Source organism: Bemisia tabaci, chromosome 6 (assembly GCF_918797505.1).
Source record: "Bemisia tabaci chromosome 6, PGI_BMITA_v3".
Classification (NCBI taxonomy): Eukaryota; Metazoa; Arthropoda; class Insecta; order Hemiptera; family Aleyrodidae; genus Bemisia; species Bemisia tabaci.
Genome location: NC_092798.1, coordinates 37,960,795 through 37,976,798, shown reverse-complemented (window position 1 = coordinate 37,976,798; position 16,004 = coordinate 37,960,795). Strand labels below are relative to the sequence as shown.

The window sequence follows — 16,004 nt, the reverse complement described above, 5'->3', positions numbered from 1 at the left end:
AAGGTGTAACTTTTTCGTCCATTTTTCTCGTCTTTTTGCTGTAGAAATGCTGTCCAGAATGATGGCGATTTGGCAACTTTGCCCCCTCATTTCTCAAAAACCGTGCGTATACTCAAGCTAAAATTTTAACCAGAGTTTTAGGGTATCGTAAGGTATCGTTTGGACCCGGTTTCAGAAAAATCCCTTCTGGCCCAAATTGTGCCAAAAAACGGTTTTTTTTGGCGTCGCTCTTTTCTGCATGAAATACCCCTTGAAGTCTTAAATGTAACGAAATAAACATGAATATTTGCAATTTTAGTCAAAAATTTAATGTTCGACCACTCTAATTGGCTCTATCCACTGTGCGTCGCGTCGCACAGTGGATCGAGTCAATTAGAGAGGTCGAACATGAAATTTTTGACTAATACTGGAAATTTTCATGTTTATTTCGTGCAAAAATTAAGTTCCGTAAACCGATCCCTGTGTGGACAAGGCCTTTCATTTATGAGAAAAGAACGAAAAAATTATGAAAGAATAAACATGAATGTGGTTTAATGATTTTAATTTCCGCCACCACGCCAACCGCGCTGTGTTTGGAGCAATGCGTGAAGTATCTCTTACAGTCTTGTAGGCGCTATGAGTTTCACACCGACCGCTGCTGACCGCACGGTTTTTGACGCAATGCGTGAAGTATTCATGCAGTCTTGTAGGCACTATGAGTTTCACGCCAACCGCTGTTGACCGCACTACGTTTGACGCAATGCGTGAAGTATTCGTGGAGTCTTGTAGGCGCTAATATGTGTTTCATGATGATCGGCGCGCCGAGGGCTTCTCCTTTCCATCTATCTCAAGTCCTCGTCATCATTGCTCTCTTTCTCTAAGCCGCGCCGCTCCGGGCCAAATTGCGTGTTTGATTTCTCTCTCAACTTCTGTCTCTTGTATAACCGAATGACGAACAAATTAGAAATTACCGCACTTTAACTCTCAGGAAATGAGAGATTTATTCGTCTTTTCTCGTTTGTAATTTTTTATTCTGAATCAGATTTTTTTCTTGATACCTACATTTGAAAAAAGTGCAACATTTGCCGCCCCCTAAATTTTCCGCCATGGGCCGCGACCCACCGGCCCATGTGACCACTACCTAAATCCGGCCCTGGAAATTATTAAGGATATATTTCTTTAGTCTTTAAAATTTTTGTTTTCCTCTTCCGCGTGCTGAAAGAACCAAATGAATGGAGCTTTTACACGACGTAGGAATCTGCGGTTTAAGTACTATCGCTCGTGTAAAACTGCACAAGAAACACGAAAATGCTACTGGTTTTCCCTAAAACTAACTCCCAAGGTAAAATAAACTCTCTAAGTTCAGGCCGTTATTGAGAGGAGCGCCTATTTTACGAGTTCAACTTTTCATGCATAGATCGGGAGCAAATACATTAGCAGAGTTGCCATGGTTCTAGCCCTATAAAGCCCAAAAGAAAGTAGCAACGTTGCTAATGTTTCTGCTCCCTGCCTTTTTTTGAGTACGGGAGTTAGTTTCAAAGAAAATCAGAGGCAACACCGTTAATTTTTCGATTCTTTTTTTTAAAATATCGTGCGTAAATCATAAATTCTTGAGGCACAGAAGAGCTCAGTTCAGAGTAGATGGAACCAAATCCTCATTTGGTCCCCTTCTAGAATTCCAATTATGTGTGATCAATTTAAAGAGAGGAACAAACTGCATTTTGACGCCTATGCAGTGCCTCAGAGCAACTGAAGAGTACGCTTGCTTCTTGTCAGAAAAGCTTGGTTCTTGCTTCCTATCCGCTGAACTCGATCCATATTTCTCCTAAGGTGACTCGTCGCGGTATTTGGCGTGGTCGAACTAGCATGTAATAAAGCGCATTGATTATGTAAAAAATCTCGGCAGATTTTGAATTTTTAGCCCAAAAAAGGACGATAGCCCGTGCACATGAGCCTAAAGAATCATAGTCTGAACGAAAAATTGACAACATTTAGAGAAGTGAGAGCGACATCCTGTTAGGAAATTTTTTTTGCATTATGTAAAGCTATCGAAGCCTAAAAACTTGACATTTAGATGTAAACCTATTGCGCCTTCATTGAACAAAGTAGGCGACGTCAGATCCCTCGTGGCACAATGATTATCTACTAAAAAGTGCAGTTGCGTCATTTTCGATGTACCTAGCCTGAGTTTAGCTGCGACAGATACCTCTGCCATGATCTTTTAAAAATATATGCTTACGGTGAGTTTTTTGGGACTTTTGGAGTTCGTTCGATGTGGCATCATATCAGCCCCTTCCGCAAATTCCCGTTGCACCGCTGATAGAATTTAGCAAAACTACAACTACTCAAAACAACTCATTTATAAATCGGGTTGCAAACCGAGTTTTTCGCATCCCCAATAAGAATTGGGGGTGGGGGCGGAACCAGTGAAGCGGCAGAGGAAACGAAATTTATGTCTCCGCTCAAACTGGCTGCCAATTCTCCGTTGTCTCATAAATGAATTGGAGCCTTTTAGCGGGTACGTGGTATTTGTCTAGGTACATTACGCCGAGAGACGATGCCCCACGTTGACGAATTGAACGATAAATACGGGATTTTTCGCGGTGTGAGGGGGAGTTTTATTCAGACAGGCCGACATCGCCGGCCGTGAGGAACTCGTCTGAGGGATTTATATCCTCGGCAAGCCAATTTATGTCTTAATATCCCTGCGAAAAGCGTACTGGGTCTCGATAAAACTACAGTATGCATGGAGGAGTATGCTGTAATAACTTTCCGGCTGACAAGATTCGAGGATTTAAATATTGTTGCCGGGATTTCCGGAAGGGATGATGATGTTTTGAGAGCCGGAAGGGATATCAAAATTGCAACGAGGCTTCGCGGACAGGGTATATAGACTCGTCGTCGTCATAGGGGATGAGGAATCCATGTGGGCTCAGCCTCTCGTTACTGAATAAAAATAAAACAAGAGGAAAACGATGGAAAATGCTTTGATTTACACTCTTACAGGTGGTACAGAGGATGCTGATATTAAAAAAAAAATTCAAATAAATAAATAAAATAATTTATTTCCCTGTGATGAAAAGGAGATTGTTCCAGCATTTACCAAACCTAAAATGGACTACATTTTGCAATTTAGAACTATAAATTCTAGCCAGGTTCAAAAACAACGTATGTGCCATTAGTTTCCCTATGCACATAAGCGTTTTTCCAGAAGCGCCAGAATTTATAGTTCCAAATTGCAAAATGCAGTCCAAATGTTACTTCATTACTAGAATTTTTTGAGCCTGCATTACTTTATTTTTATCTTCAACAGTGCAGTCTATTAAAGTCAATCATAATTCTGGCTTGATAAAATATTCACGAATTTGGTGCGTATACATACATATGCAACAGCCAATTTTGTGACTCCACTCAGTATTTTCATTGATCGTGAAGAGGAATAAGAGGGCCGTGCAAGGTATTAAATAGGCTACCCAGGTGGCGGGGAGAGGGATGTAACCTTGCTTTCTTGAGGGGGTCAAGTCCAGTTTAAATGAGTCACTCGCTTCGGGAATTTCTAGTGTATTTTCCGAAGGAAATACACTATTGCGGTTTTTTTTTTTTTTTTTTTTTTTTTTTTTTTAAAGCCTCTCACTCTGTTATTTTCTGATAAATTGGGGGAGAAGGTCAGGGTAATCTTCCGTAATTTAAAAAATAAGGGAACGGCGGCCGTTTCTTTAGGGTGCCTTACAAGGCGGAAGGGGGGTGTCAAAAAGTTTACCATTATCCCTCACGTAATATTTGAAAAATATATTTATAAATAAATTTATAGTAGCATTATTCAGATTTGTTTTTTCTTCTTGATGCAGATTTCTACTTTTCCAATTAATGATGTGGTATAATGAAAAAGAAATGTAGTATACAATCACTCATCAATGACGTGTAAATATAAACGTAATCGACTGTAATGCACCGCCATAAAGCGTTCGGTGCAAAAACACTGCATCGGCCGGGAATCGAACCCGGATCGCCCGCGTGGCAGGCGAGCATTCTACCATTGAACCACCGATGCTTCGTGGGAGAGCGGGCGAAAATCGCGGCTCTTGACGGCCTGGAGTTCCCGGCTCTGGAAGGCAGATGCGCACGTTGTTGCGTCACTCGCCACGATAATATCAACAGTGCGTTGCCACATGCCCAACGTCAATGTGCCCAACTTACCAGTTTCCTGCACATTAAGCAATGCCTCGGTCTGAGCTGTGAGCTTTTTGTTGAGCTTTTCATGAACTGACAACAATAACAGAGACTGCCACTAAGCTTGTAAAATTCGTGCTTACATACGGCTTTGCCTTAAAAAAAAAATGTTGAGCTTTTCATTAAGTGACAATAGTATCACATTCTGCCGCTATCAATAAACCTAAAAAAATCCTGCAGACACACTGCCTTGCTTTAAAAAAATTAAGAAAACAAATTTTGAGAAATAAAATGAAGAAAAAAAAATATTAAGGACAAAATTGAGAAGAAAAAAAATGCGAGTGTATAATATGTTTTAGAGAGAAAAATGTTGTAACCTCGGCTCTATTACACATCGTCCTATGAAGCGGTCATATTTTCCTTCTCGTTTCACACTTTTACGGGCGATTTCACAATAACATAAGAATAGCTAAAATGTACAACATCTTAAAAATAAAAGTGCACCAATTTTAAACAAATATCATCACTTCATTTTAAAGGTATTAAACTTCCTTTTTCCAGCTTTGGCGCGAACTATTTTGATTCAGTACAAAGGCATAAAAAAATACACCTGAATTTCTGTGGGGAGAAATAATTTCCAAGCAAGAAAATGTCATCAGACGTTTGTACACACGCACATACACCGTTTGTTCTGCCTCATTTTTCGCGCTCAGTTCTTCTTTTGTAGTTTTTAAAAATAGTGACTCAATCATACAATGTTGCCAAATTTTGTGGGAAAGTGTAAAAACCCTATCTCTAACATACTCTTTTACGTGCACGTCCTCACTCTCATGATCCGTCGAAAATGCGACTACGGTGCGTTCCGCAACCTATTGTGCCTCTGGAATCCAGTAACGGGGGCTAAGTCCGGAAATCTTGAAACTCACCAGACCGGGTTCTGCACACTCGGCGACCGAACTCGAGGAGGTTTTTTTAATCCCACCAGTGGCGTGGCGTGAATTGCGACATATCGATTGTTATGTCATTTAAACGTATGGTAAAGAATCGATTATTAAGGTGTTCGCTGCGAACGCCCAGTTTATCGATCCTTTTCCATAGGTTTAAATGGCATAACAATCGATATGTCGCAATTCACGCCACGCCACTGAATCCCACCTGTCACGGTCGCGGTAAGTAAAAAAGAAAAAAAAATATGCTAGTTGTAGTAGCATAAATATTCTCGTTTTGAATGGAAAGATATTTGCTTTGTGAGATTATTGGCCTGATATATACCTATCCTCTCATCCGGTCAGAAATCATGGCTTCGAATTTTTAAGTGCAGTGGCTTTTTGAAGTGACCTCAGTGTCATGATTTAGGTGCGCCGCACTGAGAAAAAACTATGGCTTATAAACCTATTAGTGGTAAATATGGAACACCACTAATAGTAGTACCTCTACATATAATAATAGCACATATACCTTAGTTATGGTCTCTGTACCTTAATTAGGTACAGAGACCTTAGTATGGTTCACAGACCGAGAATCATTAGTTTATTTACGACTATTATAGGTGTTCCATATTTACCTCTAATAGGTTTATAAACCATAGTTTTTTCTCAGTGCGTGTCTTACCGACAGCAGTGACGAGTTGTAAGTTGGCAACACTGTTTTTTCTCCATTTGAATATGTGCAAAACAATCGATTCTTAGCGAGGCAGCTTAATTCATCTAGAATCGATATTTTCAATGGATTTAAATAGAGGAAAAACTTGTAAATCGTCACTGACCGATGATGGCCCCCCGCGCCTTCTTGTAGTCAACAGGTCCAATGTCATTTTTTCTTTTTATAAAGTTCTCACTTTCTTACTCTTTATTATGAGTAAGTATTCTGTTTCGATGAGGGTGCTTCTGATCAAAATACCATTGAAAGAACCGAGTTAAAGGCTTAAAAGTTATATGGAGTCTTACGACCCTGGTAAAAATTGGCAGTAGAATCTGTGTTGCAAAATACCATAGACCTACAGCCGTCTGTAAGATTTCCAATAGCTTCTACGGCCGGATACACAATTTCTTATAGCCTTTTATAGCCGATGGCGATTAAGCAACAGCCAGGCGATAAAGTGTATACTAAATGTTACCAATTACGGATGCTAGGACTTAGTGAGTTTTTGGACTACCGCTCTCTTTTTGGGCCGTAGTATCTTGATTTATTTTGCGAGGAAAGCTCCGTACTTTTGATGGATGCCTGCCATTCCTAATATGTTAGCGCGCCTTCAATTTCGTATGATACTGTGCAATACCTCTGGTGTGAAATAGTTGCTTCAAGCACTGTGGCACGCTGCAGCGCGGCGGACGGGCGGCCAGCGCGAAACGCGCATTGGCGCCTACAAACCTAACAGGGATACTTCACGCGTTGCGCAATGCGTGAAGTATCCCTGTTAGGTTTGTAGGCGCCAGTGCGTTGCCTTTGTGTAAGGCTCTAACATTTAATCTGGCGGAGTCAGCGTTTTTCAACTCATGATTTTGAAATGTTTGCACGCTCTGTGTGGATTATTCTCATTTTAATTGATTAAAAAAAATATGTATTAAAGGAAAATATAATGTGTGTTTTGTAAATATTAAGGTGGTTCCGTATCAAACTTAATAATTTTCAAAGCACACGAATTTCTACACAATTTCTTATAGCCTTTCATACACAGAAAAAAATGGATGGTGCTGACGACAGAACCTTTTGTTCATACGGCTCCCACAGTTTCTTTGTTACACTTACAGAAATTTTCTGTTGTGAGAACAGAACTTCTGTCGTGGGAACAGAGCACTCTGTTCCCACGACCAAAAGTTCTGTAAGTGTAACAAAGAAACTGTGGGAGCCGTATGAACAAAAGGTTCTGTCGTCAGCACCATCCATTTTTTTCTGTGTAGCAGATGGCGATAAGGTGTATAACCCGGCGATAGGAACTATAGCCCGCCTTCATAATTTTTTATTGCTTCGTATAGCCCGGCTCTATGATTTTCTCCGCTTTCTACAGCCAGCTATATGATTTTGTATCGCCTCCTTTAGCCGGCTATAAGAATTCTTATAGTATTTTGAAACGCAGCTCCTATTGCCAATTTTTACCAGGGGACTCGTAAACAATTGCAGCTGATGTTGTGGAGCTGCAAATTGGACTTCATTTTGGAATTAGGAACCACAGTTTCTGATGGCTCATCCGTAAAAACAAGTATTTACATGATCAGACTAATGGAACACTTGTTGTTTCTAAACTAGGCCTTAAGTTGGAGTTCCAAATTGCAAAATGTAGTCCAATTGAGTGTACTACATCAAACGAATACAACTGAGTCAACTAGTATAGTCCAGTTGAGCAAATCGGCTAAACTGGAACGCATTTTGCAAACAGGAACTATAATTTCCAGCTTATATTAAAACAACATATACGCCCTAAGGTTCCCCGCACAGGTAGGTGATGCTATTATGGATGCTCCTGAAATACAGTTCTAATTGCAAAATGCAGTCCAATTGGTGTGCAAAGTCTACTCAGAGTGAAAATCCTAAATCAGTAAGGCCTCAATTTTTTGTGAACTATTAATTAATTCACCGAAGATTTCACTTATAGTTACTGAATAAAATCAGTTTTCTTTTTCAAATTTGTTTTTGAATTCCGCTCTCCATTGTTTCAAATCGATTTCGTCCCATCTCAGTCGGCGGCCTAGACAGCCCCACGACCGGCTTCCAAGAACACCGGTATAAAATGACCGGTCCTCCGCCGTTGTAGGTGCCGAAAAATTTGACGTGTTTTTATTACCACTAATCTCGGGTAGAATGTGTTCCTCGGGATGGGCCGGGTCTAGTTTGATTTATATTTAAAATTTTCGGTTATGGATGGAAAGTATTCGCCCCGCCCGATCCTGGCTCGGTCTCGGGGACACTTAAAATAGACATTGTAAAACCAAATATTTAGATGAGCCTTTTAATGGCCGCATCTCTGCGGTGCAGTCGCCCATAATCTTTAGGGCCGGGCCATCTCAGTTTCGGAGGATGGCCGTCCCCCAATCAGAATGCCTATCTTAACGACATTATACCTGCGTGTAATACTGCCGTCTTAGGGAAAAACACCGTATGAACATTCGGTCGTTGCCAACTCTCCTCCAATAAAATAAGATATTTTAGAAATATTTGCGAGCAATAAGTATTGCGAGTGAGAGCAATAACACTCCTCCTAATTCGTATGATACCAGTGGCGTCGCGTGCTTTGCGATATATCGATTGATCTGCCATTGAAACCTATGGTAAAGGATCGACTAACAGGGTGTTCGCAGCGAACACTTTCATAATCGATTCTTTACCAAGGATTCAAATAGGGAAATATCGATAATCGACCATTCACGCCACGCCACTGAATGATACAGCACAATTTGTAAGCGAGAGCAGTAAGTGGACAAAACCTGACGTCGTTTCAGACAAATCAGCACAACAGCACAATAGCACAACATCCTCACTGTATTGGGTAAAATGATACCCTTCTTTGGCTTAGAACCTTAGGATACAGTGGCTAGGCGTAAATGATCGATTATCGATTTTTCTCCATTTGAAACTATGGTATAAAGAATCGATTATTAGGGCGTTCGTTGCGAACATCTGTTTATCGATCCTTTCCCATAGGTTTAAATGGCAGCTCAATCAATGTATCGCAATGCACGCCACGCTACTGTTAAGACATGTTTGTTTTAAGTCTAGAACGTCAGCACGGAAACATGCAGATCATAGTACGTGCTATTGTCTTGCTTAGCATGAAATTAAGGAGGCTCCTCATGTACAGTCAAAACTTATTAAAGTCACAGTCAAAGTTTAAAAAAAAATATCAAAAATTCGTAATATGTACATTCAATAAAATTTGCCTCTCAGACGATACCATGCCCATTTTTTCAAAATTTTAATTTTACTGGATATGTACTGGAGCCTTCTTCGGAAAGATGGCAGACTTGTGGAACATTTTTATATAATCCTCAGGGCTTTTTATCATTTTTTTCTAGTTCCAAGAGCTTAAAATTCTCTCGGAAAAATGTCCGAGACTCTTTTCAAAATGCAGTATTTTTTCTCATGGATTTGGCAACGTTCAAATGCCCATACGGCGTTCCTCCCTAGCGCGGAAGAATATGAGCCCCGTTTACAATGCTCACGACTTTGATGTCGGGTTATGGCTCTGAAACGTTACTCGCTTCCTCTTAAAACAATGTGAAATGGGGTGCTCTCAGAAAGAATACACGTAAATTTTCAACTCCGCTCCCGCCAGAATTCCAACCTAATAATTTTGGGCACCATGCTTGCTTGAACAAGTATCGGTCAGAAAATATTGTTTTCCGTTTGAAATACGACCTGTTAGTCTTGGGACGTTCCCACTCGAGTCTCAGTCTATCGACGAGAATACAGCAGGGGTGTAGGTGACTATTTAGGTTTCATCACCTCCTTCCCCTTTGAAAATACCTTTACGACATCGAACGTGAAATTTCCAAACTACGTATCTTGATTGCGAAGTTCTAGACTACTCGTCATACTTTATTTTTTTAGTGGAAAACTATTCAACTTCTTTCCTTGAACACCTAATTAATCTTCCCCTCTTTGTAAGGAATATTTGTGAAAATTTCAAGGAATGATGTTGATTAGTTTCCATAAGAAAAGTGAAATAGGTGAAGAAATTTTTACATAATGCAATCGAAAAACATGCTTTGAGAATTCCACTTTCTGGATAGATTTCTTGTTTTTGAACTCTGAGAGAATCAAAATGTTTGGCGCAAAGCGTGAAGTATTCAGACCGTCTTGTGGGCGCTATGCGTTGCTGAACGCACCGTGTTGGACGCAATGCGTGAAGTATTCACGCAGTCTTGTAGGCGCTATGCATTTCTCGCTGACCGCAATGACCGCACTGTGTTTGATGCAATGCGAGAAGTATTCGTGCAGTCTTGTAGGCGCTAATATGTGTTACATGCCGATCGCCGCGCCTTGGGCTTCTCCTTTTCATCTCAAGTTCTCGTTATCATTTCTCTCTAAGTCGTGCCGTTCCAGGCCAAATTGCGTGTTTGGTTTCTCTCTTAACTCGACTAATTGAAGGTACTGTCTCTTGTACCACTAAGATACGACAAAATTAGAAATTACTATACTCTCAGTGAATGAGAGATTTTGTCGCCTTTTCTCGTTTGTAATTTTGTTTTGTCTGAATCCGATTTTTTTATACCTACACTTAAAAAAATTGCAAATTTTTGCCGCCCCTTAGATTTGCCGCCACGGACCGCGGCCCATGTGGCCACCCCCTTAATCCAGCCCTGCTCTATTTATACCAGTTTAAATTTGCAAAATTTGAAATTGTCTTCCTAAACAGCTATGTTCCTTTTTAATAAAAAGCTCAAATCTTTACATTTAAAAAAGGAAAACATTATCAAAGATAAAGAACCTCTCCATCTAGGCGGATTCATCCGTCAGTAAACCGTAAAGAATAATGAGATTGGAGCGGTTTCCTCTTGAAAAGTACTAAAAGTAAGTAAAGTTAAGTCCGAATTTTCTTCGAGACACCAAATTTCTATATATTTTGAAAAAGTTACTCACTAATGGAACATGTGGCTTCCGTTTCGGAGCTGTTCTCCAAGTGCAAGTGAATGCTCTGTAAAACGAAAGAAAATATGTTACATTAATAACAAAGAAAAAAAATGGCACTGCACTGGTAGTGATTCTTGCGTTATAAGGTAGTAAAGCTCTGCTTCATTGAAATAACTTGACAGTAAAATATTGTTTTTGCATAATATCAATCAACCAGAGACTTGAATAGAAAAACTGAATTAGCCTCAAAATCGTGAAGTGGAGCGCAAGAAAATATACTGTCCGGCAAATACAACAAAGGGAACAAATAATCCTCGAATAGATAATTATTGCTGCATGGAGGATGCTTTCTTGCCTACCTCGAAAATTGAAGGCGAAATGACAATGAGTGTAACCCTCATGCTCTCCTACGTAGCGTTTCTCTTCCTCAAAATGTCGCCATTGAATGAAAACGCAATTGAACTCACCCTTTTCTCCTCTCAGAAAAATATACTTTCATTGATCAAGATACATCGGTGCGGAGGTATTGAGATAATGTGCGATCGGACCCTTTGACCGTCATACAGTGGATCGAGTCAATAGAAGAGGTCGGACAAAATCTGGAAACTTTAAACGCTTATAGCTTAGTTTTTACAAACTTTAGGGTTCCAAAGTAGGTTCCACTGGGTTTCTCGTAAAATTTTCCTCTAGCAGTACCTACTCCTCAAACTTTAAAATACACTGAAAAAAAAAACACATTGGATCTAGAGTCCAGACTCTTGAAAACATTGACAAAAAAAATACTCTTGATTCAATCGGATTTTAGCTTAAATCAAAACGAAATCCGCTCAAATTAAGAGGCTTGGTTCTTGATTTAAGCATAGATTCTGATTGAATCAAGAGTACTTTTTTCTTGTCGATGTTTTTAAGAGTCTGGACTCTAGATACAATGTGTTTTTTTTCCAGTGTGGTTTCTCGTAAATTTTCCTGTAGTACTCTTAAACTTTAAATAGACGGAAAAACAAAAAATTGCAGTTTTAGTCAAAAATTTCATATCCCACCTCTTTTAATGCCTCGATCTACACTGGGAAAAAAACACATTGGATCTAGAGTCCAGACTCTTGAAAACATTGACAAGAAAAAATACTCTTGATGCAATTAGATTTTTGCTTAAATCAAAAGGGAATCCGCTCAAATTAAGAGGCTTGGTTCTTGATTTAAGCTAAAATCCGATTGAATCTAGAGTATTTTTTCGTGTCGGTGTTTTTAAGAGTCTGGACTCTAGATCCAATGTGTTTTTTTTCCAGTGTACTGTGCGTCAGCCCGACGTCGTCGTCGCGTCGGTGTATAGGTCAGTAGAATGAATTTGGCGAATGATCCAGCATGCATTGCGCGAGTAATCAACTCGGGCAACCGAACACCTCTCTCTTAATGGACTTGGTAATTGAATTTGCGGTCCGATTTTTCCGATCCGAATCGACCGAGAGGGCAGAATGTCTTAATTTGAACGTGACTTGTATCCACATCTGCGACCCACCGCCCGCTAATGGACGTTTCGCGAGTTTAGGAGTCCGATACTTGGATCTCGTGTGTGACCCCTCTCTTGTTGCCAAATTCTACGTTCCTTTATTATATTTTGTTGACGCGAACTAAATGGAGGCCGGTCGGAAGTATTTCCTAACAGAACATTCAGAGCGGAGAAAATTATCAAGAAGCGTGATACACATCGCTTTTTCGCCTTCAATTTTTGAGCTAGGATAGGTGCAGCAACAGGAAAAATTAGGCTCGTTGTATTTGAGGGGCTTGGAGGAGAAGGCGCATAAGTGCAGTTTTTACTATTTCCAGAAATACGTGTCTGAAATTACATGGATCCTCATGGCGAAAAGAAAATTCGAACTGACTTTTTCATGTTTAAAAATTGGAATTTGGAAGCGAATTTTTTACAGAGTATATTTTAAGATTAGTTTCAGTTGAAACCATTAATATCTCAATTTTTTCTACAACTGCACTTATGCGCCTTGTCCTCCAAGCCCCTCATTTCTAAAAGAAGTTTCCTCACAGGTAATTGTGTTTAAACTCCCATTGGTAATTTTAATACCAAAGCTGCTTTCTCTATCCTTTAAGATTGATCAAATGTGTAATATTTGATTAAATATTTCCTTACGACTTTCCTGTGGGATGCAGTGCTCTCTGATCGTATTTTGCGAGAAACACCTCTTTGAGGCTTGTTAAGCTGGTTTAGTAATGTCAATTTGCGATACACATCGTGATTTTGCAAGTAAGGACTAACTTGGTGTAAGGAGGTTCAGACGAGAAAAAGATCCAAAGCTTTTGAGAGTAAAAACTTTAATATAACAAGAGTGTCACAATTTTATTCTGAAGGCAACGGATTGTCATAAATCTACAAATCTCGTGAAAAATAATTTTGCTTTTCGTTAAAGTAATGTTTTGCCAGTGTTCCCACAGTATTTTCACATATTTTTCTTGCAGATTTGGAACAAAACAATTTGCAAGAATCTTTGAATTGTTTTGGAGTGCGGTTTGTTTCTTCTTTTTTGGTTTCCTCTCTTTCTTCTATTTTCTACTTTTCTTTTTCCCTTTTTTCATGAGGGAAACGGTTGAGATGTCTGAGTTGGCAGCACTGGTAACTCCTCATCGGCGGAGATACAGACGATCTGATTAATGACGCGTTACAGCGCAGCCACCCCAACCCGCGACTTCGCCAAACTACAAAGCAAACGTCATTTGAGGCACTTACGGACAGAAAGTTTCCCGGTCAGCTCAAAGGGAAAGAAAAGCGCGGAGATAAAAACAACATGAAAGAAACGAAAGAGCAATTAGAACAGATATCCGCCAACTTTATTGCACCCAACTCAAGTTTTTACTTAGTAATTATCGCTGCACCCGGAGTTTTTCACGCTGATGCCATGTTTTCACAGAAATATCCATGCTGTGTTGCCATTTTACAGTTCTCTTGAAAGGGGAAAAACAAGATCGTCAGGAAGAGCGGATCATCTAGCTATCAACATCTGTAAAAAATTATAAAAAAAATTGTGAGAGTAAAACCTGAATCTTTTTGTCTTGAATCCTGATGCGTAAGGTATTGTGGTACCGGTACCCCCAGCGACAGTTGCACCCAGGGTGGCAAAATTTCATGAAAAATTAAACATTGAAATTTCATGTGAAATATTTCGTGAAATTCCAGAAATTTATGAAAGATATTGAAAAATACTGGTTCCTTCTCATGTGATGTAAAAGTTGTAATTTTCTTCTATTTTTGTGTGTTTGAGTGCGGGTTGCACACTCCAGCCCCTAAAAAATATGAAATATTTCACTGAAATTTCCAATCTTTCATTTTTCTTGCGTTTCACGCCACCCTGGTTGCACCTGCCCGGTTTCGTATTCCTTCATTCTTTTTTTAGTGAGCCAAAATAATCATCTTCATTTCCCTCGACACTATCCTGGTGCTTGACTTCCCCCACTGAGAATTTTACCGAGCCGCTGCCGCTCTTGAATGGCACCCTCTTGACTTGTGCGGAAAAACTGGGTCACGATAAATTTGAATCAGGCATAAGAGCATCCCCAGCCTCCGCTGAGACCAACATCCTCACCACCCCTAAAGAGTTACCTCCCTTGATAGCATCCATTTTTATTCTCACTATAATGCCGTCTCTTGCTCTCCGCAGTCTTGGTGCTATGAATAATTTTCCTCTTTAACGAGTCCGTGGATTTCTTCCGAACAAACAGGCTGGATGAAATGCGTGCACTGATTCTTCCGATGCAATGATTTCATTGATGATCATCAATGATTTCATTGATGGTCATCAATGATGTCGAAATGCTTAGAGAATTCGCGATTTTCGCCAAGATTAAATGCATTGTATCTTTTTTGCTCCTGCGCGTGGATCTGAGGTACCTTATACTATACTGTCGTCATTGGCAGACCCAGCAAATTGGCAATATTGCTTTTCCTCCATTTAAACCTATGAAAATGTATCGATTCATGGAGGGGCCAGGTGCTCCGACAAGAATCGATTATTCAACATAGGTTTAAATGGAGGAAATCCGTGGTTGCCAAATTGCTGGATTTTCCTCTGACTGTGCTATGGAAGAACGCCGTATGAACATTCGATAGTTGCCACATTTCCCTGGAAAAACATGTATTTTTGAGGACAGTTATAAAGTTTTTTCCTTGACATTTTCAGATATTCTAGATTAAATTGCGAAAAAAATTGTCTGAAAATTTTAAGGAGAATATTTCCAATTTTCCCACTTAATTCGATTCTTATCGAAAGAAATATGGCAACGTTTGAAGGCTTATACGGCGTTCTTCCTTAGCACGGCAGTATACGATACGTATCGACGATGAAACTCCCAAATCTCGTTTGTGGTGTTTAAAAAGCTCCGCTCCTATTCTTTGGAGAAGAAAAAATCAAAATCATTCCTTCTAATCGTAGTTTTCACACAATTTTCCTCGCTCGGAGTGGAAACATCGTGAAAATTCACAAGATTTGATGTTGAGTAATTTTCTATTGAAAAAAAAAAAAAAACAATTATCGCCAGAAGTCCGCAACGTCGCAAACCGAGATACGTGGTTTCGGAGTTTCGCCGTCGAACACCGAAAAATATGCACACACGTTCGAGGAGAAGCAGAGAACTGGCAGTAGAAACAACATGGTTAAGACTAGAGCATGTGGCGTACAATTTGAAGACGAACATATTGTGGTCCTCGGGAAAAACAAATACGGCAGATCGGACAGTATCGCAGGCGGAAAACTTCCTTAATCACTAAAACCGTCTTATCGGAAAAAGTATATACGACAAAAGTTGTTCGAAACTCGTATGAAAGCTATTTGGACTGAATTCAGAAGAGAACAAGAACTCATTTCGGGCAAAACCACGTATCGCCGATGATCAGTTCAACTTCTGGAGGTGGTCATGCAATTGCATTGCAACAAAAACTTAGCCCCTTTCTCTAAACAGTACGTTTAATCAAACTCCACAGTTATTCGTACTTTTTTGAACCCAGGACATTTCCTTTCTTGAGCTTTATAACTACAGGCCCTAATAGCACAGACTCTTTTATTCGCCTCTTTCAATTGCCTCTTTTAGAAATTTATTTCCATATTCATAGTTAAATGGATATTTTTACGTAAAGTTTTTAAGAAAAAACCTGTAACGGCGAGTGTTGTTGTGAGAGCCTACCTCGCCTAGAGCCCTATAATCAGTCTCATTTTCATTTAAATCCACGGTTTTCTTTTGTCTACCCGCTCATTTTCATCATTACACAAATAATCGAACGCCAGCTC

At 39.8% G+C, this 16,004-nt stretch overlaps 1 protein-coding gene and 1 non-coding gene across 3 annotated transcripts in view; both read right to left on the bottom strand.

Moving 5' to 3' along the window:
• nkd (NKD inhibitor of WNT signaling pathway naked cuticle) overlaps positions 1-16,004 on the bottom strand; it is a 172,043-nt gene that overhangs the window by 117,309 nt on the left and 38,730 nt on the right. For both annotated transcript variants that reach the window (XM_019051423.2, XM_019051424.2), the window contains exon 3: positions 10,726-10,780. In XM_019051423.2, the coding sequence (XP_018906968.1) occupies position 10,726 (1 nt within the window). In that variant the 5' untranslated portion in view covers positions 10,727-10,780. The remainder of the gene's footprint in view (positions 1-10,725; positions 10,781-16,004) is intronic.
• On the bottom strand, positions 3,960-4,030 carry TRNAG-GCC (transfer RNA glycine (anticodon GCC)). The gene has a single exon. It is a non-coding gene; the product is annotated as a tRNA-Gly (tRNA).